Below are 27,528 nucleotides of genomic sequence, written 5' to 3'. Positions count from 1 at the left end.
CAAGCTATTATTTTTTTATTTTATTTTGTGTTCCTTGCTATTGTTCTAGTTCCGTGGTTTCCCTCTAGTCTTCCTTTAATTGCACCCCCTCCACCCGCCCAGGAATAGGAAAGCTTGTATACGTCACTCTTTCTAATACGAATCGCTCTGCCCGTGAACGCAGTTGCCTGGCATATGCAATCAGTTAGATAGGCGACAGTCTGCTTCTAGTACGTTTATTTGAATTACGAGGCCCATTTCATTAAGATAATACCAGCCGTAGTGTCGTAGCCATGGCACTAGGTGCACGCAATTTATTCCTAAACATGAAGCTGCAACCTATGCAATAATGTACACTCGATTTTTTCCAGCGCTGGAGAAAACGGCTGTTCCTGCCCTCTCTTTATTTTGTCTAATGCAGTCATGAAGAGTGTCAGTGTGTGGTCGAGTGCAGTCCAATACGATTACATAGGTCATACTTCTCTTTCTGAAATTCTATTGCATTGCACGTTTACCGTTTGCTCTACCTGCACTTGCAGTGGCAAAATTCACTAACTGTTATCCTCGCTTCACTTTAGGACGCCAATGCCGAGGAAGTGGGGCAAAAAATGCGGCGCCATTGTTGCATCTATACGCAAGAGCACATCTCACAATGCCACGAGGCGGAACTCACATCTGCCAATGATGAGAAAGCTCGTTAACAATCTTATGAGCCATCCAGGCTTGAGAGAAACTCTATACGCGTGCAAGAAGGCTAAACTCTCTAAATATGAACTGAGGTTTGCGACAGACTTGATTGAGCTTCTCTCTCCTATAGAGGAAGGCACGTAGTTGCTGCAGAAAGGCACGAGACAGCCGGGCTTTTGCTTCCCGTGTTACGAAATATCGAAGTTTCCCTTGCGAAAATTTTAAGCAAAGGCACACTTCTTTGCAAAGAGGCGGCTAAAGACCTACAGCGTATCCTGGGAAAGCGGTTCATTAGCACATAGGCTGAGCCTCTCCTTTTTTTATGATTGGCCTCCTAGGCCCACGATTTAGTCTCCTTGGTGTTCAGCTACAACAGCCGAGCAGGTACGTTCTAATGTGCTGTGGAGGGGGCGTCTTTTGATGAGGCAGGGCAGCGCCAGCACCGTCGCGAATGCAGACTAGCAAACAGGGCCAAACAGACTGATGTGTAAAAACATCAAGCAAACTGAAAATGCCCATAAAACCTGGATGCATTGCAAGACAGATTTCTATTTACCTTACAGAAGGAACTTGCACAGACACGGTTAAGCCGCTGACCTATTCGAGAGCGAACGCTGGCCGTTCTCTTTTGCTTTCCCGCCTCGCAAGGGCAGTTTCCACTGTGAATGCGACGTCAGCTGACGACGGCATCCCTCATAATCAAAACGAAGTGAAATCGGCTGTCAAGTATCTCCTTGGGGCAGCTCACGTCTGTGAAGTGCAACGCATCGTAATGTAGAATGGATGGATGAAAAACTTTATAAGGGTCCTTTAGGGCGCGCACTAGCACGCAGCGGGCCGCTCCCGCGTCGGGACAGAGAGGCCGAGTCTCTCCGCCGCGTCGCGGGCCCGTTCGACAGCCCATAACTGGTCTTCGAGGTTGGGGCTGTGTAGGACCGCATCCCAACGTGAAGAAGTGTTGTTTTTATCGCTGTTTAACGCGGAACATCGCCAGAGCATGTGAGGTAAATTCGCTAAATCATTGCATGGTGCACATGCATTTGTTGTCTGAATTTCGGGGTACACCTTGTGAAGAAGTAGGGGGTTTGGGTAAGCCCCCGTCTGTAGAAGCCTGAGTGTCATAGCTTGGGGTCTATTGAGTTTGCAATGTGGGAGGGGGTAGATCCTCCGAGCCAAATAAAAGTGCTTAGTAATTTCGGTGTAGGAGGAAGGAGAGTCCCGATTGTCAGTACTCCCTGCGTCACGCTGCCCGGTAGCTACGCGGTTGATGACCCCTCGCGCAGCTCCGTGTGCCGACTCGTTGAGGTTGGGCGGGGCACCCTCGATCTGTCCCATGTGGGCTGGAAACCAGATGAATGTGTGTGGCTTGATCTCCTTGCTTCCTAGTATCCTTAGGGCCAGCTCGGATATGGTACCTTTGGCAAATGCCCTAACAGCTGATATGGAGTCACTGTAGATTGATGTCCTCTTGTCGTCCAATAAGGCCATCGCCATTGCAGCCTGCTCTGCGATCTCAGAGGACGTCGTCCAAATCGAGATTGCGTTTGTTATTTGCCTTTCATGATCTACGCTAACTACAGCGAAGGCCTGTCCGTCGGCGTAGCGCGCTGCATCTACGAAACTGTTCTCCGAAGCCCGTTCACGAGCCTTTTCCAGGAGAGCCTTCGCGCGCGCCCGACGTCTTCCCACGTTGTGCTCTGGATGGACGTTTCGTGGGATCAGGGCGACAATGATCGGGTCCCGCTGCTCTCGAGGGATGCTACAGAACTTCGTTTTGATTACTGTGGGGGGAACGCCCAGCTCCTGTAAGATGTGTCTTCCAGCTTGTGTGGTAGATAACCTGACGAACTGGGCCCTCTCCTGTGCTTCCGCTATTTCCTCTAGCGTGTTATGCATGCCAAATTGAAGTAAGCGTTCCGTGTGAGTGTATATGGGGAGGCCGAGAGCTTTCTTGATTGCCTTCCTGATTAATGCGTTGAGCTTATCCCGCTCCGATCTTTGCCACTTGTGCATGGCCGCGACGTAAGTGAAATGACAGATTACGAACGCATGTACCAATCTCGTGAGGTTATCTTCTCCGAGGCCTTGCTGCCGGTTGGCCACTCTTCTAATTAGTCTGATGGCATTGTCCGTCTTCTTAGTGAGTCGCAGCACTGTCTGGTTGTTTGAACCATTCGACTCTACCAACATGCCGAGAATCCGGATAGCATCCACCCTCGGAATATATCCTCCGTCGTTTGTGCGCACTTTTATGTCGCATTCGGCGAGTGGTTTCCACCCCTTTGGTTACGGGCCTCTGCGCTTGGGTCGATAAAGTAGCAGTTCCGACTTGTGCGGTGAGCACCGAAGGCCCGTGGACTCAAGGTATCTCTCGGTAGCATCAATCGCCTCTTGCAGGACCGTCTCTACCTGTCCGTCACTACCTCCCGTAAACCAGATGGTAACGTCGTCTGCGTATATGGTATGACTGATACCGTCGATAGCAGAGAGTGTCCTGGATAGTCCAATCATGACGAGGTTAAAGAGGGTTGGAGATATTACTGCCCCTTGTGGCGTCCCCTTAGACCCCAGCTTGACCATGTCTGAAGTCAGGTCCCCGATCTTAAGGGTCGCTTCTCTGTTTGACAGGAAAGATCTCGCGTAGGAATGAAAGTGCTTCCCCAGGTTAAGACTCGAGATTGTGTTCGAAACGAACGAGTGAAGAACGTTATCGAACGCCTTTTCCAGACCTAGACCTAGTATGGCTCTCGTGTCCCGCGTATTACAGTCAATAATGTGATGCTTGATGAGCTTCATCGCGTCCTGCGTCGAGAGTCTGACCCTGAAGCCGATCATGTTGTGTGGGTAAGTGTCGTGGTCTTCCAGGTAGCGTGAAAGCCTGTTTAGGATTGCGTGCTCAGCAACCTTCCCCACGCACGATGTGAGCGAAATTGGGCGGAGGTTATCGAGGCTGGGCGGCTTGCCTGGCTTGGGGATGAGAATGGTGTTGGCCGATTTCCACATTTCCGGGACTTTACCGCTGCTCCATGTTTGGTTAATGATGTCCGTTAGGTATTCGCTGGACTTCTCGTCCAGGTACCGTAGAGCTTTGTTTGTGATCTTGTCCGGACCCGGAGCCGATCTGCCGTTGAGTGCATGGAGCGCCTGCCTGATCTTCTCAATCCCGAATTTTTTATCTCACGTTCTTGTTTTTAGAACTAACCGTTGAAGCAGCCATCATTTACACTTCAGGTTTTCATAATTAAACGGCGAAGTGCTCATTTAGCTCATGACAATTTGTTGTGAAATTCCGGTGAATAAAAGAAAAATAAAGCTTATTTGTATAAAGCTGTTTGAGACCTTCATGGCAGCATTTAAAAATGACGAGGAGACCTAAGCAAAAATGTGTTATGTCTTCATTTTAGTTTTCACGCATTTAGGCTTGAACAATATTAAAACATTACAAGTGGTTAAAACATGCTGACCATGCAAATACTATAGGTAACGGGAGAACTGCTCCTAGGGCAATTAGTAGGGTGGATGAACTGCATGAGATATATCACCAACCTACTTTCCCTCAAGGTTGGTATCGTGTTTTACGTATTTTTTCAGTTCTTATAGCGCCTGATGACATGAGAAATATGGATCGTTCATCGGTAACTCGATAAACTAACAAGGTGCCTTTCCCACGTTGAGGAATGACAGGAATGCAACTAAACTGCCCGGCCATTTCCGAAGTGGCAATGGGGTAAGTTTTTCATTCCGAGGAATTGAAAGGAATGGAGTTGCGGCAAGTTCTTATTGCCCGGAATGGAATGGAAATGGAATGGGGGCGCCCAGTCCGCAACACTGATTTCAACCATATACTTTTTTCTCACGGTATAGTTCCCATATTCCGTTTAGTTCACTGTGCGGCAACTGCACTTTTTTGCCTGCGTATGTTTTCGTGACGCTTTCAGTCGCTCATCGATCGTTTCTTTTATAAGTTTGTTCCACCAGCTCTTTCGTTTTCTTTTCTATTGACTTTTTCCTTTGATCTCGTGCCCACTGTCCCCTCTATTGCCTAGGGCATTGGTCGTAGAGGAAGTATTATAGATAAGTGATTGTATAATAAATAAATAACAAGTTAATAATTGACTATCATTAATTTGTTTGCTATTAAGGCCCTAGTGTAATAGAGAGGGGAGTGGGTGCAATATAAAAAAACGGTCAATAAAATTGAATAATTACTTGTTTTATTCATGGTTACTCGGCAGGTTTTGTACAACTGTCACTGCCCGATTCGCTGCTTTTACGTCAGGCCATCCGTCCCACAGTCTGCACTTCATACACGTTCGAGCGCCTGTCCTAAAGTTTTGGTGACAAAAGCAATAAAACAGATCGTCCTGTTTACACGCAATACACGGACAGTGCCTCGAGTGGCCAGTCGCATGGCAATATTGCGTGTATTCGCGGGCTTCTTTCGCGCTCGGAAAACACTTTTACGTAGCACGTCTTAAGTAAAAGAAAGCTCTACGGGAGTTTTTATGTTGCTGCAAAATTTTCTCAATCACGCTTCTAATCTTAATCTGTTATGTCAGATGCTGATTTAATAATTCATAATAATTATGTAGTTAGGCAGAATGCAACAAATATTCCGAGTATCTCCAAGGGAGGGCAAACAATATCACTTTCGTTCGGTCCGGCTCATGCGGCATTCGCATATTTTTAAACCTTTGTGCATTATATTTGGGACACCTCTCATTTATAAACCCCTACAGGACCCAATGTATACCTATGGAGCAATGTTCTCGCGCGTCGCGGAGAGACGGACAAATTTTTGAGGGATGTAGGCCTAGAATGCTTACACTAAGACATGTTCTGAAGAGGTCCATGATCATGGTAACACAGAAAGAGCCGAACCTAGTTCTTAATTTGACGGATAAAGCGCAGTATTATTGCCTTGAACAGTGGGGTAGATGTGTCCCTTTTGTCTATCAAAATGAGAGCACGTCCGCCTGTAAGTCAGTTATTCTGTCTCTCTCTCTGTGTCCATCTGCTTGCCTGTCCGTCAATTAGTACGTTGGTATACGCAATTAAGCGAGAAAGCCAGACAGGGTTGTATGGAGCCATGGCAAATAAAGGAGCGCAGCTGCTAGTGATTCGTATACCTACAACGACGGATACCTACCATGCTCGGGAACCTTAATATCGGAGAGATGAGGACATTTGGCGGTGCGGCGTAGCAGTTGGCCTCGTCCTCCATCGATCCGACCGATGAGATAGCGATGACTATGTCGGCCTTGAATGTGCTGCAGCGGTAGATGACACGTACATATTGCGCTATTTTCATAAGCGATTGCTGAGCACGCGTGTAAAGAGGCCATAGGCGCTATTATGGCTAAAGGTAGGCTTCCGAGGTAAGCAAAAGTATTCAATGCCAACACAATAGGGTCCTACCTTTAGATATATTTTTTGTAGGTCAAGGTAAGACTGCTTCCTTGATATTCATGAGACGGTGCCGCATTAGTGCATAGGGAAGAGTACTGACCACCTGGGCTAAGTACAGGTATCAAAAACGTAGCCCACGACCACACATGTTCTGCCGGAAAGTGCCAATTGAGGCACATCTTCAAGCAAAGCTTGTATACGCTAGCCTGCGCCAGCGATCTAATGTTAAAAACCAGCTGCTCTCAAAGCTGCACCCGTCCGCGGATTGATATTAAAAACAAGAATTAGACCCCATTAACGGACGATTCTGCTGTGCCATCGCACTACTGACGTCATTCTCTCTGCCAATAGGTTCGTGTGTCTAAGTAACCTAAGGGGAACATGTGTTTAGCACGTCAGAATAGTATCGGTGCGGCAATGGGTCGGCCACGCGTCGTGCGTTTGTCTGAAAAACAGGCTGCGTTTGACGAACGTCGCCGGGAACTCGCTGGAGAAGGAAGAGGAGGAGGCAAAACTTTATTGGTTATTCAGAGGGGAAGAGGGGATTAAGGAAACCGGTGGAGTGGGTGGCAAGTGGCTATGTGGGTTCCTATCCACCAATCATCCTGACTACCCTCTCCGCCTGGTCCAAGAGGCACATTTGGGTCCCCAGCCCCGGCAGAGCGAGGACGATCTCCCACGGCTCCCTAATGCATGTAGGCATCTCAGGCAAGTTTGCTTCTTGTGGTCTTTTTGTGCATGCTCACGTCACATGTGGTAGTGACGCCCACGCACCGCACCATGGACAAGGGCGGGCATAGTGTGGGATTCACGTGGTATGCTCTTCCCAAGTGGAGATAGGTGTGTGTCTGTATTCTTCTGTATGCGCTGGCTTCTTGTACCCCCAGTTGCCGATGCGGGGGGGGGGGGGGGCAAGGCGCTCTCTCGTGCGACGTTGGTGTCCGAGGATGTCGGGCGCAGTAAGTCGACTATCTTGGAAGCGGCTGTAGTTCCCCGCTCGGTTTGTGAGTTCTCGAGCTAGGGAGTGTGCCCTCTGATTGTCTGGGATGCCCTCGTGTCCTGGACACCATTTGATTGCATGTTCTTGGAATGCGCCACCTGTGGTTCTCAGCGCGATTTGGCAATCTGCCTTGCTTGTACATTCTACATGCTGCTTGAGAGTCGGATATAACCAGTGCCAAAAGCCCGTCGGTGTTCCTGTGCATGCTTGCCTTCGCGATTGCTGAAGCCTCGGCAGTGGCTGTGCATGTTGTGTTTATTGAGGCTGTTATCTCGGCTCTTTCCCGCTGCGTGTTACGAACTGCATCAACAAAATCACAGGGGGCAGGGAAAGCGACAAATGTAGGCTTTGTTCGGAAACAGGAACACACACACACATAATGTGGGAATGCACCTCGCTCCCGTTCTCTCATCCCCCTTAAGCAGCGAGACTGACTGGACAGCATGGCTCAGTTCCGGGGACGTCGACCGACAACTTGAAGTGGTGGACTGGGCGGAAAAGGCCAAGCAGGCCCAGGGCCTTACTTGAGCCCTAACCCCCTCAGCCACGTCCCTCTTTACCCTTCCCCGTTTCAATAAAGTTTATAACCACCACCACTATGACGTGTCCTCTAGCGGTTCGAGCGGCGTCCGTGTATTACACTTCTTGTTTATTGCCAAAGCTTTTCGTAAGCAGCTTGGCTCGGGCTAGTCTTCGGCCTTTGTGGTATTCAGGATTTATGTTTTCCAGAAAGGGCTCGTGAGTGGCGTGCCAACTTCGCCGTGAGGGAGCGCGAAGTCGACGCGTTACGACAAGGAACAGCCGCGGATCTTGAGCTTTGCTTGCACCGCTCTTCACAGTGGTAGAAGGGTAGTCAATTTTTCCTCAGTGACAGAAATGTTCAACATAACCAAACTGCTGTGGTATGATAAACAGCGAAGCACCCCGTGGCTCTGGGCCTGTGCTACTGAGCACACGCCGTACGTTCAGCTCTCCGCCACGTACATATCGCCGCAAATGTGTAGCCTACGCTGGGTGCACGTTAATAGAGCACTAGGCTGGGCCGAAATGCATAAGAATTTCATTTCAAGTTATTCAATTTAAGGGCCGAATCGAATACGATCTTACTCTAGTTTTTCGAATAGTTACACACCCCAATATATTTTTCGTTGCTTAAATTATGAACCATGCTAAACCATCGTTGGTAGGTTGAACTCGCGAGCTATCTATCCGTGACCCTATGAAGAAAATGTTTTCCAGCTAGGCGTAAAGCTGCGGCGCGATGTCACAATGTCGTAGTTACCCGACGACTTCTGCAAATATATCCTTGTATTTGGCCATAAACCCGGAACCACTGTAGTCGTACGATCCGATCGCGATCACGGTGGTCTTGCCGGGATCGCGGCCTTGGATGTTCTTGAGGGCCTGTAGCAAGCGGGGCAAACCGTGGTATCGCTCATTAGTAAAAAAAAAAAAAGGCTCAACAACGTTTCTGGCCAACGTTGCTGTTCATACATTTACTTCTAAGAAACAGAAAGAAATTAGGCAACAAGAGCAAGTTAGAGAATCGCGAATAGATTGAGGAAAAGCGCATGGAAAGCTTATGTGGGCTATGAGTGAATATTTTTCTTTCAACTGCGTTTGCTGCAAAATATGGAGTCAGTCACTCACAATGGTTTATATGGAGAAATGTAATAACGCATTCACTGTTATTTTTGTGACAATGACGCATGTGCTCATGGTCCCACAATCTTTTCTCAAAATAAAATAGAACACCACATTGGGATGGTGTACAAGGCGGGTGCGTTCCACGGAAAAGGCATCAAAGAAGCACACAGCAAGAGATATTGCAGTAGTTAAATAAATAGTTGGTTATATGGTACATATTCTAGCGAAGCACCTTTTGCGATTTACGTATTCATAACGTGGGATATGCACGAAGGAAAAAAATGGACATCAACACCACAAACTCTCTACTGGAGGTTTTATTGAAGGAACATTATTTGTACGACACACACAACCGCCACATAGTGAAAAACAAACTGACAAAGAAAAGGTAATTTAATCATTAGACCATCCACTAGCTATACTATACGGTAATAAAATAGATGTTTTGGTGGCAAAATTCTGTTAACGAAATAGATGTGAGACGGATGCAAGCGTCGTATGTCTTTATAATATAGAAGGTACGTATAATGTCTCGGTGGGATGCGAGAGCCAAGCCGCATGCGGAATTCACCCTAAATATAGACAACGTGTCACCTCCATGCTCGTGGGAGCCATTGTATTCGATAGAATAATGTAGGAAGTTCTATGGCATAAGCAAACATTGCACGTGGAAGCACAAGGTGGTTGCTGTCGGCAGAGCTAGAGCAGACAGCGTCGGCAGAGCTAGACGGAGTTGAGAAGCGCAGAAAGGAGGACTCGTTGGTTTCGTAGAGGGTCAACGCTCGGGTGGCCAACAGCTGTCGAAGGGAGCCGGTCAAGCGCGAGCGCACGAGGTGACCTCCAAAGAACACATTATCTGTTCCCGCGACCCAGCAGGCGTATGGGTCTCTGCACGAGCTCGCCTGCCTTCTCTCCCCGTAGCAATCATTTGGGCGACGCCGTCAAGTCACCTTCGTGTACCGCCAAATCGGGAGCTTGCAGTGCCCGTATTGGAACGTGCGTAGAGGCGCTTCGCATAGTGATCGCATGCCAGATCCCTTAAGTTCGTGTCACTTGCTATCTTTAAGGCGATATCGTTACGGGCCTCCTGTCCCAGAAAATCCGGGTCGGCGTCTGGCAGTTATGCCCCGTGAGCGAAAATTCCTGTATATATTCAGGTATATGCATATGCCACGTCTTGTTATATGGCATGCGGCATATGCGAGTTATACTGCCGCTACATGCTATCACTAATGTTGCTCATACCTTCTCTTACATTCTTGAAAAATTTATTCATTAGCAAGTTTGAGAAAGACAGTGCACAAACACATGTCAGGAAAGAAAAGAACGACAGCGCATGGCTTTTATGTTAAATCTTTTCAGACTAAAATATTAAAAGTGCTAAACAATACCAAAAACGTGGAAAATAGTGTAACTTTCTTGGCATGGCTGTGGCAGTATCTCCGGGATCGGCCTATGCAAGAGGTCGCGTTTCTACCAGAAAGCTCGCCTCCGTGCACCGCGTTTGCAGCCAGCATTTGCCGGTAATCATTACGTTTACATAAGCTGCAGTTGCCGGGAAGCATGAGAAGCTGTCATGGATCTTTAAATGCTACCCCATCCTAACCTTAAAGGCCAAACATAAGCATTCTCCAATGATATTACGTTCGAATGTATGTTTTAGCGTGCTGCCTTTCCCCATGTCTTCCTTGCTGCCCTCGCAGCCATCCTCTGACTCTCACAGTAAGCCTGATCTTACAACACTCGGCTAATTTGCTTCTTGCAACGGGACCAAATGTGGGTGCCTGTAAACACAGATGCTTGTGATATTTTTGTGATTAACAGAAAAAGAGTAACATGTGGGCCAGCAACCACCGCCACCAGCCCGTCGGCCTGTCCGGCCGCGCAACGCCTCGGAAGACCGACGTGTAGCGCCCTGCAGGTCCACGCCCGCTCTGTTATCACTGCACAAAAGCGGGGCCACGTCCACACCCAACGCCGATCGTGGGAGATGGCACTACGAGGCTTCGCCATCAATGCGCCGCGAGCACAGCAAACGGAGCGAGCAAGGTACCTTGCCGACTGCATCGCGGCAACACAGTGGAGACTTGGACGTCCGTCCCATTCGCCATCACGAGAACGCTACCTGTCATCGCAGTGACAACCGTACACAGAACCAGTGTGTGGCCGGTGCATAAGCGCATATCCGCAAAATTCAAACCAGCAACCGATGGAAGTGTAGTTGCAGTTCGTCGACATGCCGGACATGCTCCGCCGCCTACGAAGACGCAGAAACGATCCTCTCGACTACATAAGTTTTGCACTTCAAATGCCAGTGGGCGCTTCACAAAACCCTCGAGAACAGGATGTTTTTCATAGTGAAACTGAAAATGTTCCCCGATGATTACGATAGCCCCTACTGTGAATGTTGAGCACAGCTCTATGCGTGTCTTCTTTTCGCGATAGATTGGCTGGCGTGGACAATCTCTCTAGCGCGGCACGTTCCAAACGGAGCGAAGTGCGGCGCCACTGCCTCGCTCATCGAGTGATGGCGAGAGGCAGCGCTTGGGTGATGCGTGGGCGCGATTCACAGATGCCGCTGCAGGCAGATTTCCGCTCATACGTTGCTTTGCTCCCGTATGTGTAACGCGTGCTTATCTGGCACCATCTAGCAGCGGTCCTCACCGCAGAGACCCCCTTGTGTGGCACGACGCTTTTCTTCCCACGCTTTCTCCATACCTTTTCTTCATTCTCCTCCTACGCTTTCCACCTGATGGTTTCGCGACGCCCTCCTCCAACGCTTTCCTCATGCTATTTTCGCTATCGCCCTCTTTCGTCCCCAGATGCGCTCCGCATTCGCTCTTTCATCCTTCGCTGTGCTCGTTCACTTGATTACGCCGATGAAACCCGAGGTTAAACGCAGGAACGGGCGCCTAAACCCCAGACCACACGTATGCTTCCGGACGCGCTCAACCTCGCGTCTACGCGTCGTGCGCCCGCAGCGCCTCGCAAGAAATGGCGGTTTGCATGGACGAGGACGCGCGACACCGCACACTCACTGGGCTCACTCATGGACGCCTTTGTCAGACGCCACTTCGTACTTTGTTATTGGCAATGTTTCAAGCTGCTTCGATATCTATAACCGTGATTGTCATATTTTTATAGCTGTTAGATGAGCACAAAATAATGGCTGTGGCTTAGGTAACGTTAAGCCCAGGATGCGAAGCATACTAGCCTTTATTTTAGTTGTTGAACCACTGTTTAGCCTGGTGAACTGCTGTTGCTTGGCTATATTTGGTTCGGCTAGACGAAGAAACAACTCATGCATTACTGCTTCGCCTTCAAGAGTGGAACGCGACAGCGTTCCCGTCGACCCGCCAAGGGGTGTAAGACAATGGGCTACAGGGCAGCGACTACGCGCCCCGCATTGGACGCGGTGAGCGTCGAGCAAAGCAGCGTTCGGCGCGGCAACGAAATGTGCGCCTGAGCAAGAGACGCACGCCTTAGAAACAGCTCGTTTCTAAGGCAACACCGCATTCACTAGAGGCACTTTTGTACCGCTTTGAAGCATCGTACTCGTGGCTCAGTGGTAGCGTCTCCGTCCCACACTCCGGAGACCCTGGTTCGATTCCCACCCAGCCCGTCTTGCAAGAGTTGAGCCAAAGCCACTTCTCCTCTGTCGTGACGTCACGGTGTCACGTGGTTTCAAGGCGACACCGCCGCGCCTGAGGAGCTGGGTTGAGCTCTCGTAATATGCTTCGCATAAAACAAAGAAGAAGCACTTTCTTGCAGGATGTAACCCTGCTTCAGTGAGTGTTCATTGCAGTGCACCGTAGCTGCGCAGCAAGGTGCGCCGACGCGAGGCAGCCCAAGCTCGCGATAACAAGGAGCTGTTCACCAAACTTGTGCCGCGTTTTGAGGCGATTTAACCGTCTGCGCACGCGTGGGCCCGCAGACGCGAGCTTGCGCGCGTCTGCAAGCGTATGTGCTGTCTGCACTTCAGAGCTGCGCTCTATTAAGGATGGAACTTCGTTTTCGTGCTGACTATCGTTACTTTAACGCATAGAAAATTTATGTGGTGTTACGTGCCAAAACCATGACCTGATTATGAGGCATGCCGTATTGAGGGAAACCGAACTAGCTTGGGTTCTTTAAGGTGCACGAAAATCTAAACACACGGGTGCTTCAGCATTCCGCCCCAATCGAAATGCGGCCGCCATGGCCGGGACTCGATCCAACGACTTCATGCTTGGCAGCACAACACCATAGCCAGTAAGCAACCACGGTGGGTTCCCGTCGATCTACTACTCGTCAGACCGGATCTGCAGCGCAAAGCATTTTTCGCCCGGGCACCTGAATACGGGCTACTCGCAAACTGAAATCGAAGAGAGGGATAGAGAGAAGACCGCCTTTATCACTCTAGGATGCCTCTGTGATTACAAAGTCACGCTATTTGGTCTTCGCTCGACTCCCGCCACCTTCGATAGTGTGAGGCATACGGTGCTGGCTGGCTTGAAATGGCAGACGTGTTTAGTGTACTTTGATGACGTCGTCGTATGTCCCTCAAACTTCGGTGATCATGTAAAGCGCCTTGAAACAGTACTAGAGGCGATCAAGTTCTCGGAGCCGACTCTGAAGCCGGAAAATGCAGCTTCTTACGAATTTCTGTTTGCAGGGCACGTAGTGAACAGGTGTGGAGTCCTTCCTAATCCGCAGGAAACAGCTGCCCTTGCGGACATTACTCAGCCCGACGATAACAAAGCAATGCGCAGCTGTTTTGGTTAGTGTGCCTATTATAGGCGCTTTGTGCACAACTTCTCTCGCACTGCCAAGCCTCTGATTCTTCGAAATTCGACGTCGCGTAATGGTGGGAAACAACGCAAGTCCAGGCATTTGAGGACTTACAACGACGTCTGCAGACGCCACCAGTACTCGGTCACTTTGACGAAGACGCCGATACCGAAATACACAGCCAGGCAAGCAGCGTAGGTCTCGGCTCTGTCCTAATCCTTAAGAAACACGGACTTGAAAAGGTCATCTGTTACGCTTGGCAGTCGCCGTAGAAAGTGGTAGCCAATTATTTGAAGACGGAGAAGGCATGTATTGCCATAATTTGGGCTAACACGTAATTTCGCCCTTACCTAAATGGCAAACCGTTCAAAGTCATAAGCGAGCACCACGCACTGTGTTGACTTACCAATTTAGAGCACGCTTCTTCACGCCTAGCGCGGTGGAGCCACCGACTGTAAGAATTATACATTAGTATGAAGTCTGGGTGAAAGCGCTATCAGGCAGACTCCCGCGCACCTATTGACCCGCAGCCACAAAACTGCCAGGACAACGATGATTTCCTATGGACGATAAGTGCGGACACCTTCGCTGAACAACGCTGATTCGACCCGTAGCTAAACAGCCCTGTCGAGTTATTAGGAGGGTAGGCTGACGTGGTCCCAAGGGGGCTTAGGCACGAATTGTTTGCATTTTCATTTCAAAACAACGTCCTCAAAAGGAATAGAATTCACCGACGATTACGACACTCCCTAATGCGAATTTTGCACGCTGCTGTTTAGGTGTTTGGAGTTCGCGATATACTGCGGGAGTTAATTTGATTCTGAATGACAGGATCCTCCGGCTACTTCGCTGAACCTCTGCCCGAGCAGCTCGTTTAGCAGCAGCGACAGACCAAGCATTCCCGTCGGTTGCGTTGCTCATTGTTTAAAATAAAAGCGTGAACACGGAAACGCATGGCTCGCCCGGAGCGCTTCATCCAGCGTCAGCGGCGAAGCAGAAGCACGACAACTCGCCCGCCTGCCCTTCAATAACCAGTAAAGTAGAGGTTGCCGACCCAGGAATCTTCGGCGAAGCTATGTGCAATATTAGCTTGGCGACCGTGTTTGCATTTACACACCGATACGTCGACGAGGACTTAAAAACTTTTGCGACACTTTTCTTACCCTACAAGATCATCCGACGCACTGGCACACTGCAACATGACGTCGTTGCAGACAGCATTTCGCCGTCACTGCGGCGCCTGTCAAGCCCTGAAGTCGTCCACATGGTGCATACTAAGCCATTCTACGTCCGCTGGCAAACTTTGAGACCTTGTTTCGTTGTAGTTTTTCTTACTGAGGGTGCTTGTGTTTTTCGATTTTGTGTTTCTGTCTGTCGCATCGGGGCGATACTTTATATGAACGCAGCTTAGATACGTGTATTACCTTTATCGCGTAACAGTTTTTCACCAGCTAACAAATGTGAAACGCTATACCTGGACGCAGGATGCGTCTGCATGTATCGGAAGTTCCTCGAATGTTATGATTCTATCTGGTGTCTGTTGTAATCAAACCTTGTGTCATTTGACTGTATGCGAGATGCAATTTGTGTAATTCTTTCTCGGGCGCACCCGGGCATTTCCAATTATGCTGAATCCTTCGACGAGTCATGCGCACAAGGTGTCGCGCTTGACCCGCAGATTGACTTCCGACGATTGCCGACTGTGCTTGCCGCTACCGTTTCGTTTTGAGCGTACACTGGGGCGCTATAACGTAAAAGTATTTTAATATTTTCTATTCAAATCCTGCAAGCAGCCCACCACCTCTGGTCAAAAACGTTTTTGGACCAGCCCCAGTTCACCTGTCTGTCACGCGACGTCACGAAAACCGCGATAGCTCTCCATTTTATATGACGTGTACGCACTGATTATGCATAATTTGACCAAAAAAAAAACGAAAAGAACATAGTTATTTCTGATTCGACGCCTTTTTACCATCAGCCCTCTGTTATTGGTCAAAAGGTTTCGGGCTGCACCCTCTTTACTTGTCTCTTACGGGACGTCACAAAACCGCAAAAACTAACCGCGTCAATGCTACGCGTACGCGTTAAAGATGCATTAATATGCCGAACAAAACAGAATTTTCTTCAGAATAGCCGCAGGCTGCCCTGTTCCGAAATAAATAAAAGACTGCTGCGGCCGATTGCTCCGGCACTGGCTACTCGCCCCTGCCGGAGAGCATGGATTTATTTGTGGTGGAATGAAACTTATTGCATGGCCATTCTACGGTTTCGGGAACTTTCGGCAGGTTTGCGAGCTCGTCCTGCCAACTCTTCTTTGCTGAGGATCCATCCGTTCTAGCGTCATTTTAAAGCTTCCCTTGAATGCCGCCGCTATTGTCGACGAGCCACCGCAAGCTAAGTAATGGAAAGTGGACCAATCGCACACGCCGGCACCACCCTCTTCATCCGGTTATCGATATTCAGGGAAGTGGCTTGGCCCCATCGAATCACTTTCCACTTCAGCATGCCCCTCGCCACTTGTTAGCCATTTAGATAAGACAAGCCGCTTAGTACAATGTTATTCGTTTTTCAAGCAAACAAAAGTGACCTCCTATGAACGAGGAGAGCATTTGATTGGTTTGTTCCGGCAACCCTGCGGGTGACCGCCCGATGCTTGCGTCGGCGGTTACGCAAATTTGACGTCAGGAGATTGGAATGAACACATATTGGAATAGTTTTACGTTATGCGACCCCTGGGGCCGAATTCACAAACCGGCTCGCTCGTAAGTGCGCTTTGCTGTTGGCTGGCTGCCTTGGCTAATAATATATCCAGCATCACTATTGACTGCTATTTTTTTCTTTAAAAAAATTACAGCGTAAGAAATTTTTCTGAATGAGCGCCTTGGCTTTCTGGGCACAGGTTGACCCAGAGTGGAAGAGTTAGTGTCATGATTTACAGTTATTGCTATTGTGAATTTAACCCTCAGTAAAATGTGACAATATGAATCGGTACCAACTCGCTCACCTCTCATTTGTTATATTGCGATCATGCCACATAAATATTCAGTACAAACTCCACCCACATAAGCGCACTCCACCTTCCTTTGCTACCTCCGTGTTCCGCGTTATAATTCTGGATGGAAAATGGTATTGCAAGTTCGTTTTGCTACCCGAAAATAAGCCAACGTAATTCGCTGAAGCATCTATATCACTCCCCACAGAGCGGTGGTGTAGTCACTGCATTATTTGGTCACTAGGGTAAAATGCTCTCGAAAACGTCAACGAGAGGTGAGTAAGAGGAATCGCGCGTCCATTTGAAAACACCAGTGTTGCGACTTCCTGGCAATTAGAGGCAACACGACATGCTCAGGGCTTGTGAAAAAAAAATTTTGCAAGCTTAAAGCAAATTACACGCCTTGTGGCAATTTTGAGCATATAATTTAATGGCCTCTCAGTCAACTACGAGGTACAGTCGAAATGGTACAGCTAATGGAGCTTAGTCTCTAAGAGGTGGAACAATGTAGGCCCTAGTTCTGTTTCCACTGGTCTTGCTTTGCTACCTGTTGCTTCCGTGCTCATCTTGTGTGCTATGAACACTATCGTTCAAGAAGGAAATCATCAGCTATCAATTTCGTTGTCATTAGTGCGCAGCTCTTAGGGCGCCGATTCCTGCGACGAGCATTGGCGCCACTCGCAACGGAGTGAATGAGCACAGCGAAGGACGAAAGAACGAACGTAGAGAAGAGCGGGGGATGAAAGACGGTGATAGCGAAGAGATCGCCAGGAGGAAAGCGGAGGATGAGGTGTGGCGAAAGAGTGAGAACCAGAGCGCAGTGCCGCAAGAGACAGGCTGTGCGTCGACGATCGCAGTGAGATGGCGCCAGAGCAGTACGCATCGATTGTTCAGCGATGGCGCTACCACCGCCATATATGAAAACAAAGTGCAGCATGACCGGAGGTCTGTCTGCGGCGGCCGCTCTGAATCGCGCCCACGCGTCGCCCACGCACTCCCTCTCGCGATCTGCTGATTATTGAGGAAGTCGCGCCAGACTCCGCTCCGTTTGCAACCTGCCACACGAGACAGATTGTGCGCGCCAGCCAATATATCGCGAAATGAAAACAAATATAGAACTTCCCTCAAATTTTGCATGAGGGAGTACTGTAATCATCGGTGGATTTTTTTACATGTTGGAAAGGAATGTGACATCCCTCTCTGAATCGTTTGGCTTCACTATGGACTGCCCGGTAGCTTGAGAAGCTTTGCTTATGAAGAATCTAAAGCATCAATATTTCAACAGTGCTGCCCTTTTTTTAGGAGGTATACAGAAGTGATGAGAATGAACATGTTCTAACCGTATATATTTTTATTTGGCGGCAAGGCCTAACGCACATCACGGAGCCCCACAGCATGACGAGGAGGCAAGTATAAGAAATTATGTTTCAATGATGTTGCCTAACTTTAGGAGGCTAAACCAAGCGGCCAGAAAATTTGGAAATGAAGAAAAAAAAACAGACCGGAAAGCTCGTAAAGAAAATAAAAAAAATGAAGATGTGCAAATACAAATGTTAGTGCTGATTTCTCTGTGGGTCCGTCTACAGGAAGTCAAAGGAGTTCGTTTCTACCTCTGAGGGATCTTAAACGCCCTAGCACTTGACATCGGGTTAACCTCCTTGATCCACTTTTTACGAACACGGCTTTGCAGTGCACGGCTACGTACAGGAGGGTCCGATTTCAATGTGTTCGAATCCGTGGTATTGCAACCCACGAAATGCCAGTTAAGCACAGACGCCTCTGCCGGGCCCAGCAGAAATCACAAAACTAGTTTAAGGTTCTACACATCGAACCCCTAAATTCCAACTTTAACCGCGCTTATGATTTGGCAACAGCGAACGCCTTATGCGATCATTTTCATGAGTATGGACTAATATTTACCACTAGTGATACAAGTTTCTTCAAAAGTCTTGTCAGTAAGTATATCTACCTTTTCATTCCTTTAAAAACAAAGAAAACAAACACTCAAATTCCTTGGATGACTAGGGACTTTTTGCATTTATCACGTCGTGTAGCCAGATTAGGTCTGTCGAAACGCTCTGGTGACTTAACAAAACTCACGCGATTCCATTGTGCTAAAAAGAAGCTCTGTTCTAAAATGGTTGCTGCAAAAGAATTTTATTACAAAGTAACCTTGCCGAAATTATTGCTGGATAATCCCTCAAAAATTTGGAAAGCTATCTTGCCACCTGGGTCATCCTCGGACACGTTAGTAATTAACAATTTTGCAGTTTCTGATTCGCTTCTTCTATAGCATCTACTTCCCCTCTGTCTTTACGACTGATAAATCTGTAACCCCTGTTTTCGATTCCTAACCACACCCTCCAATTGACGATCTATCAGTGTCTACTGTCTACTATCATTGTCTATCATTGTCTTCTACTAATCGTAAACTTAGACACGAAGAAGTCGTGTGGTCCCGATGGTATCCGGACTGTTTTTCTCGGTCGATACTCTCGTTGGTGCAGCAGATATCTAACAATTACCTATTGAAAATTTATCTCTACCACCTTCCTTCTTCCATCGTGGAAACTTGCTTCAATTTTGGCCTTATTTAAGCGGGATAACGCTCCATTGTTATCTAACTACAGGCCAATCTCCTTAACAGCACACTCGTGTAAATTACTCGATCACATTATCTTCAAACAGGTTATGAAATTTCTTGAAAGTAACAAAATTTTTGCACTTTCCAGCATGGTTTTACAAGTAGCGTTAGCGCTATATACAACTTAGGGAATTCGTTGAAGACATCAGCAGCTCTTTAGACCTAGGTGACCAGATTGATGCTATATTGATAGACTTTGCAAATGCCTTCGACACTGTCTGACACCCTAAACCTACGCACATGCTGTTCGCTATAATAAAAAAAGGTATCTTTGGTTGGCTGGAAATCGGAATTTCTTTCGCAGCGTTCGCGATATGTAGGCTTCAACTCTACTAACTCACCCTTGATGCCTGTTTCATCAGGGGTTCCCCAAGGCTCGGTACTGGGTCGTTTTTTATTCCTGCTTTACATTAATGATCTCTCCCTACACACCTCCGTTAAAATAGGCATTTTGCAAATGATTGCATTTTATATCATACAATTAAATCTCCTACTGATCATTTTGTCCTTAACAATTGTTTTGCTGACCTCTGTCTCTGGCCCAAAGCATGACAAATGATGGCAACTTCTCCAAAACTGTCTCCATGTCTTTTACACCACGCTTATCTCATTCCTTCTTTGCTTATTCCTTTAACAATATTACTTTAAGTGGGGTCTTCGATTTCAGATATTTAAGTTTCTTACTTTCACATTATTTCTCATGGTCGAAACACATTGTTGTCACCTGTAACAAGACCCTTAAATGACTACATTACTCACATCCTGCGCTGCGTCTTCCTTCTCAAGAAACTAAACTTTTTACATATAAAACCGCCATTCGCCGCATCCTCGAATTAGGCTGCGTTGTATGGAATCAATACACACACTGCGACGTCAAAAAACTAGAATCAGTCCAAAAAAGGCAGTGCGTTTTGTTTTTAGGAGATACGACAAGGAATGTTTGCCATCAAACTGTCTCCCCCCCCCCCCCTCCCTGGTCTCACTCCTCTTGCAAACGTCGCAAACTTGAATGCCTAAAATTCCTTCACACGTTAAAGAATTCTCCTCGCCTCTCCTCTCTTGATAACTATTTGACTTTTTTCCATACGCTCATGTAAGATTATCACCATACTCTAAATATCAACCTTATCTGCCCACATTGATTCCTTTAAACACAGTTTTTTATCAACAATTGATTGGAAAGCATGTTTAGCGCCAGCGGAAAAAAAAACAGTAGGGAGAAGACACCACAATGCGCTATCGTCAATCAATCGAGTCTGGAATTCATTACAGGGCAACATCCGTTGACTACCATTAAACAGTTCACGAAAGCATGCTTATAAATATTTGTATGTTTGTTGTTCATCCCACTGCTCGAATAGCCTTATTTAGGCTGCACCATGTACAGATAGAAATAAATAAATAAATAAATAAATAAATAAATAAATAAATAAATAAATAAATAAATAAATAAATAAACCCTCTAAAGCTACAAACTTGCATTGGCATTCTGATTTCCAGTTTCCAAACTGACTGGAAAGCTAACGAATGCTATAGCAAACTTTATGGACGAATGATATGAATATAATGAGTCATCTAGTAGGCGACTCTATTTCTTGAAGTGCGTAAATTGAAAAAAAGTGATCATAGGATGCGGTTATTAGTTTAGTAATTAGTTGCCTCATGATGGAGATTTGTCGGCCATGTCAGCTTCATCAGTAATCACTGAATCAGTCGAACGGAATCTCCGGCAGTCAGTTTCATGGTTTTGTGTTTATTATAAAACAATGAAACTGCTGTGATACCATACCGCTGATAGAAAACTTGCACAGTAGTGACTGCAGAGTTGCCAAGATATCTATAGTCCATAGTCAGTACTACGACTCATCGATACACCAAGTGTCAGTGAAATTGCCATGCTCGTCCTCATGAATAATCAATCCGCGGCCGAAAACATGGGTACCCGCTCGAAGCTTCGCTTAAAATTTCTACAGTCTACCTAGTAGGGTATCGATGAACCCACCAAACTTTATTGAGGCATACGATAGAAATAAGGAGAATAAAAAGCATGATTGCAGCTACATCGTCCCGTATTTTGGCAAGTTATTCGTGTCACAGCACTTGGACGAAGTGCGCATTCGAACCTCACATTCCTGCGGTGCTGTAGCACAGCGACGCTTCTACTCACTTCTATAGCTGGCCTCAGGGCCAGCACGGTTTGGTGGAGTACAGTGGGCTTCGTGATGATATTCAGCAAGCCGTAACTTGCGATCTTGTTTGTGGCCAGCATAGTCAGCTCGCCCATGGCCTCAGATATTAGATTCGTGCTGATGTACCTGCAGTGGAATAAGGACAGGGCTTAGGTTAAAGATAAACTAGGCTATTAAAGGGAAAATCACACGTCGACCCTTTCGTAGCGATTGCTGCAAAGAAAATACATACAGGTTCCTCGAAATAAAAGCCTCGCAGTTGAAGAAGAAATGTCCAACCTGAGAATTGAAGCCGGCACCACCACCTTTCCGGGGGACCCGCTCCGACATCTGCCATCTGCCATCTGAACATCTGCCGTCTGCCATCTGAGGCTTTTCTTTCGAGGAAGCTGTATGGGCTTTCATTGTAGCAGTTGCTACGAATGGGTGGAAGTCTGATTTGCCTTTTATTAATTATTTCTCTCCGCCTAGCGGTTTCTCGCAGAACTATAAATTCAGAAACTAGGTTTCTGTACTCTGACATACTCAAGGTGCTAAAAGAAACGGACACAGAAAGGAAAGAAGATTGGAAAACGCCTGTACTGTCTTCTTTGTGTTATCTGTCTGCTTTATAGGCGCTCTGACCATGTCATAGCACACACAGCATGTGACATAAAATTTACAGATCCGTACAAAGGAAAAAGCTTTGAACCAGTGTTTGCACGAGTTGCAACTACTGTGTTCTGATAGGTGTTTCCTTTTTGTGGTTGAGCAAGTTGTATTTAGAGGCGATTTTCTTCCTGTGTTACTTTTTTCTGGGTACAAATTACCCTGCTAGTCATACCACACTTTTTACTCATTCGCCATAAGGGAATGACCACTAGATTTCTTTGAAACGCCACGAATTAGTAACCTTGGTTGGCGTTGATGCCTTGTTATGCCGATTCTAACGGTTCCCATGCAATCAACAATCCTACTGTCTTAAATAATGAAGTGACGCTGTTTCTTTGTGACGGCGTTAGTTTCCGCTTCATATTCAGACAATACGCTGCAATGTTCAGTAAGCTGCACTAAGGGGGTCTTCAGGCACATGACAACAACATGAACATTCAGGCTCTATCTGTATAAATTTCCTTGGTATTTCTACAGACAAAAATCAAACAATGTATCGCAACTCTTTTCTACAAGGAAGTGCTTGTCGCATATATACGTGTAATTTTGACAATCATTGTTTACACTACTACATATTACAACAGATTGCCGCGTCTTAAGAATATCGAAGAGAAAAATGAAGCGATCAACACAAGCAGCAATAGCCAACCATAAGCCTGGGCGTGAAGATGACGTTGAGGAGTCGGCTAACTATATTTAGTGCCAGCCTTTCGCAGGCCGTGGTCGTGACTATATTGATTTTATCACGGCACTGGTGGACGTGCCGGAGTTCATCGCCTAATGGTAGAGACTCCTCCTTCGAGCAGTTTAATCAGCACGCAACTACCTCATCGCATTGTACTACTGTCGATCAATTTATTCGTCACCTGTTAGGCGTAAGCCCGGAGTTTGAGGCCCCAGAATGCCATGAGATAAAGACAACCTGGAAACTACCGGCCCTTCCCACGACACCTTTCAAGTTGACGCCTTTGAGGACGGGGATAATATGCACGAACAATAAGAACGGGTTGAAAAGCGAAGAAATAAGCACCAAAGCTCAAGTTCTCAAACGTGTTCTTCACTCTGGGAGTGATTATGAGAATTTAGGCAGACCGCTCTAATAACGTTGGATAACTTTGACCGTCAACATCTTGGGATTTTCGCTTGCAGCGATCATCGCGATTTCGCGCAGCATTGCATTCACTCGCGCATCGACAAGCCTAACAAGAGTGTAGTCATGTTGAGTAAGACATAGCTTGGCTGTTCCGCCGGGTCAGCGCCGAGATTTCTGAAGTCAATAAAGTCCGTTAGCTGATGAGAGACGCCAATAAACATTTGTTTTCCAGCCCTCCGCGCAGTAGAGCACAAGCGTGTGCATAGTTCATAGAGGTTACTCTGATTAACTGAGCAATTCAGCAGTAGTTCCGCCATTATAACCATCCAAGTCAAGACTCGACCTCTGCTGTGACCGCTAGCAGCGCGTCGCTTGGGTGAGCCCGTTCGATACGTTTCCCGTGAGGAGATTCGCAACCTGGCTGTAACTTCACAAGAACCTTCGGTAGCTTGCATTGCCGAAGCTGTAACCTTGGTTGTAACCTTGGTAACCTTAGTAACCTTGGTTGGCGTTGATGCCATGTTATGCCGATTCTAACGGTTCCCATGCAATCAACAATCCTACTGTCTCAAATAATGAAGTGACGCTGTTTCTTTGTGACGGCGTTAGTTTCCGCTTCATATTCAGACAATACGCTGCAATGTTCAGTAAGCTGCGCTAAGGGGGTCTTCAGGCACATGACAACAACATCAACATTCAGGCTCTATCTGTATAAATTTCCTTGGTATTTCTACAGACAAAAATCAAACAAAGTATCGCAACTATTTTCTACAAGGAAGTGCTTGTCGCATATATATGTGTAATTTTGACAATCATTGTTTACACTACTACATATTACAACAGATTGCCGCGTCTTAAGAATATCGAAGAGAAAAATGAAGCGATCAACATAAGCAGCAATAGCTAACCATAAGCCTGGGCGTGAAGATGAGGTTGAGGAGTCGGCTAACCATAATTAGTGCCAGCCTTTCGCACGCCGTGGTCGTGACAATTTTAATTTTATCACGGCACTGGTGGACGTGCCGGAGTTCATCGCCTAATGCTAGAGACTCCTCCTTCAAGCCGTTTAATCAGCAAGCAACTACCTCATCGCATTGTACTACTGTCGATCGATTTATTCGTCGCCTGTTAGGCGTAATCCCGGAGTTTGAGGCCCCAGAATGCCATGAGATAAAGACAACCTGGAAACTACCGGCCCTTCCCACGACACCTTTCAAGTTGACGCCTTTGAGGACGGGGATAATATGCACGAACAATAAGAACGGGTTGAAAAGCGAAGAAATAAGCACCAAAGCTCAAGTTCTCAAACGTGTTCTTCACTCTGGGAGTGATTATGAGAATCTAGGCAGACCGCTCTAATAACGTTGGATAACTTTGACCGTCAACGTCTTGGGATTTTCGCTTGCAGCGATCATCGCGATTTCGCGCAGCATTGCATTCACTCGCGCATCGACAAACCTAACAAGGGTGTAGTCATGTTGAGTAAGACATAGCTTGGCTGTTCCGCCGGGTCAGTGCCGAGATTTCTGAAGTCAATAAAGTCCGTTAGATGATGAGAGACGCCAATAAACAGTTGTTTTCCAGCCCTCCGCGCAGTAGAGCACAAACGTTTGCATAGTTCATAGAGGTTACTGTGATTAACTGAGCACTTCAGCAGTAGTTCCGCCATTATAACCATCCAAGGCAAGCCTCGACCTCTGCTCTGACCGCTAGCAGCGCGTCGCTTGGGTGAGCCCGTTCGATAAGTTTCCCGTGAGGAGATTCGCAACCTGGCTGTAACTTCACAAGAACCTTCGGTGGCTTGCGTTGCCGAAGCTGTAAAGCAACAAATCATGCACCCCTTCTTATTGCCCTATTCACTACCGGATCAGCGCTGTATCATTTCTGCGTCGGCTGTCCGTCGCCTGCCGCCAGTCACTTCGCCATTAACCCGGCCCTTGCTGACCTCGCCGTACAACCCGGCGTCGCTTACGCCGTATGACCCCGTTCGTGGCACCGCCGTGCAGCGCACAACGAATACTGGAGCTTGGCCGCAAGGGATACCTACTAGTAGACCGCTGTTTCGAAAGAAGGACGTGTGGCGCACTACTAAACAACGCTAACTATGCTTCCATTGCGGAGAAGCCGGCCACGTTTATAAACATAGCCCGTATCCTGAAAATGTATGACAAGACTGCTCACCTATTTTTCCCCGCGCTTGCTTTGAAAAGTAATGTGACAACGATGCCTCCGTGGCTCCGCAGCCATCCTCAGACATGCCGAATTGCCGAGTCCGCTCTCCGTCCCATGCTTGTAGCTCTTTGTCACCCCGTCGCAGTTTTGCTATTGTAGTTCGGGCCTGCATCGATGGAAACAGCTGCACACTCCCGGGAGAAGGCTGGAGCGCATCGAGACACAAAGACTCCCCCCCACCTCCCCCGACAACATGCTGACCTCACCATGCGACGTTGTCGAACCCTATTATAGAAATTGTAAGCGCCCTGCTTACTGCAGTTATCGACGAACAGGATGTGACGGTTGAGTAATGTTGGTGATTGATCATCATACCTTGCTGGTGAAGCAGCGCACTGCCACGGAGACAGAGAAGACACAGAAGACGACACTCGCTGCTGTTCGAACGTATAGAAGGGCTCGTTGTAATGGAGATGAAGTTCAGTAATGTGGAAAGTTGGGATAGTTGGTGATTTATCATCATAGCTTGCTGGTGAAGCAGCGCACTGACACGAACACAGAGAAAACGCGCAAGACGACACTCGCTGACAGCAGCGAGTGTCGTCTTGTGTGTCTTCTCTGTGTCCGTGTCAGTGGGCTGCTTACCAAGCAATGTATGATGATGTGAGTGCTCTTGCAGGAACTGGCGCCAACTTCTCTAAAGGAAGCCTGTCTCTCACCGACTACTAGGTATCTACTAATTACCCTACTAGAAGCCAGACACGTACCCCGGGGGGGGGGGGGCTGCATGCCCCCCCCTGCCCCGAAAGTAAGTGGCATACCCCCTTCCCTGCCCACGCCACCACTCCTCATACACTCGTTTGAATCTCGGGACTTGACAGGTCTTCGGCGGTAAACATTTTGGTGCCTTTTTCACTCCTTTTGGATGGAGGTAGTTATCGGCATCTCCTGGGTTGTGAAGGCCAGTTTTCTCATCGGTTTGGTGCTGGCGCGATTAACTCGAGCTGCGTTCAGTTGTCACCATCTATTGCAAGGGTCACGTGCCTCGCTGTTGCTTCATTAGTTCGACCTTCATTGTTTGGACTGATCCACATATTACGATAAGGATTCCGTTCGTAGTCAGCTAGTCCGTATGCTCGTGGCACGAGTTACGGCGGGTAAAACGTCACTTGCGTTCAACGTTTAATTTTGCTTCATTATTTCCTCGAGTGACGGCTCGCCGGGACACTGTCAGATCCTCGGAACCAGTGGTTAGATAAGGTAGAAAATAAAAGCATGCAAAACAGCGTCCATCATCAAACCGTGCAATCAACTTTAAACCTATAAACAGCATGAATATCACCCGTTAACTGGTATGGTTTTTCTCTAATTGTGCAGCACTTTTCGAGGAGAGTTGGCAACTCGAAACAAGGGTCGCAAGGAGTTGATAAATTGAGCAATATACTAAGGAAGAGAGCCGAGGCAACGGCCAAACAGGAAGGAACAGGGAAAATTAACAAACCTAATCGTCCATTGTGAAAGTATTTATGGATCAACATCCTTTCATTTCAAAAGGAAGTGGAAAAAACGCCTCCAGAAGTGGATAATGATTCCGTGTGTTTTGAATGACGCTTCTACAGTTATCAGTCGAGCCGCCTGACGTAGCCACTTCTCTGCTGTGGTTATGTGGGTGTTCTTGTGTGTCCGCGGTGGCCTCAGTACGCCTAGAAACAAAGCCTCCTGCACTCTACGCGTAGGGGACTGGCGGCCACGCCTCATAACAAAACTTCCCGAATAACAATACGAGTCGGTTTTTTGCACTTGGTAGAGCAGTAAATGAAGGATCCAAAAGAACTGTGATTGTTCCGAAAATATACATTCCTGTATAATTATTCAGGAGGTAATTCAAGAAACGCTACTAGAAATCTTTACTTTACACATTCGCTTGTTTACCTGCTCTTGCCAGTGGTCTTCCAGCACTTCTTTCCTGCGCGAGCCCATTTGATATGGTTGCTTCTTGGTCACGGAAAAGAGGGGTGTATCCCGCAGGCGTACCTGTGAGATACTCTATTTCATTTTTTTGCGGGTTTACGTGTGCTTATGGCCAACGGTGGAAATTATTCACATTTCCACTGGCAAAGCTACCTCCCCCCGCCTTTCCATAGAAAAAATGACCTTGGGTTGGGCCGACCTCCGAAAAAAATTCTGGGTACGTGCCGGTTAGAGGAACTGCAATCGCGTGTTGAAATGTTTCATCACGTGACGGAGAGCTTCACTGTCGATAAAGATAGTGCCGCCCGCCTGCCGGCTGAGTTC

At 47.5% G+C, this 27,528-nt stretch overlaps 1 protein-coding gene across 1 annotated transcript in view; it reads right to left on the bottom strand.

The window, feature by feature from the left end:
* LOC135918256 (uncharacterized) overlaps positions 1-27,528 on the bottom strand; it is a 185,463-nt gene that overhangs the window by 31,366 nt on the left and 126,569 nt on the right. The window contains exons 10-12 of the mRNA XM_070532839.1: positions 21,296-21,443; positions 8,358-8,479; positions 5,816-5,936 (exon numbers count right to left, since the gene is read on the bottom strand). Coding sequence (XP_070388940.1) covers positions 5,816-5,936; positions 8,358-8,479; positions 21,296-21,443 — 391 coding nt within the window. The remainder of the gene's footprint in view (positions 1-5,815; positions 5,937-8,357; positions 8,480-21,295; positions 21,444-27,528) is intronic.

Source organism: Dermacentor albipictus, chromosome 2, assembly GCF_038994185.2.
Source record: "Dermacentor albipictus isolate Rhodes 1998 colony chromosome 2, USDA_Dalb.pri_finalv2, whole genome shotgun sequence".
Lineage (NCBI taxonomy): Eukaryota > Metazoa > Arthropoda > Arachnida > Ixodida > Ixodidae > Dermacentor > Dermacentor albipictus.
Note: the sequence above shows the minus strand (reverse complement) of the source record. Positions and strands in the feature narration are given on the sequence as shown.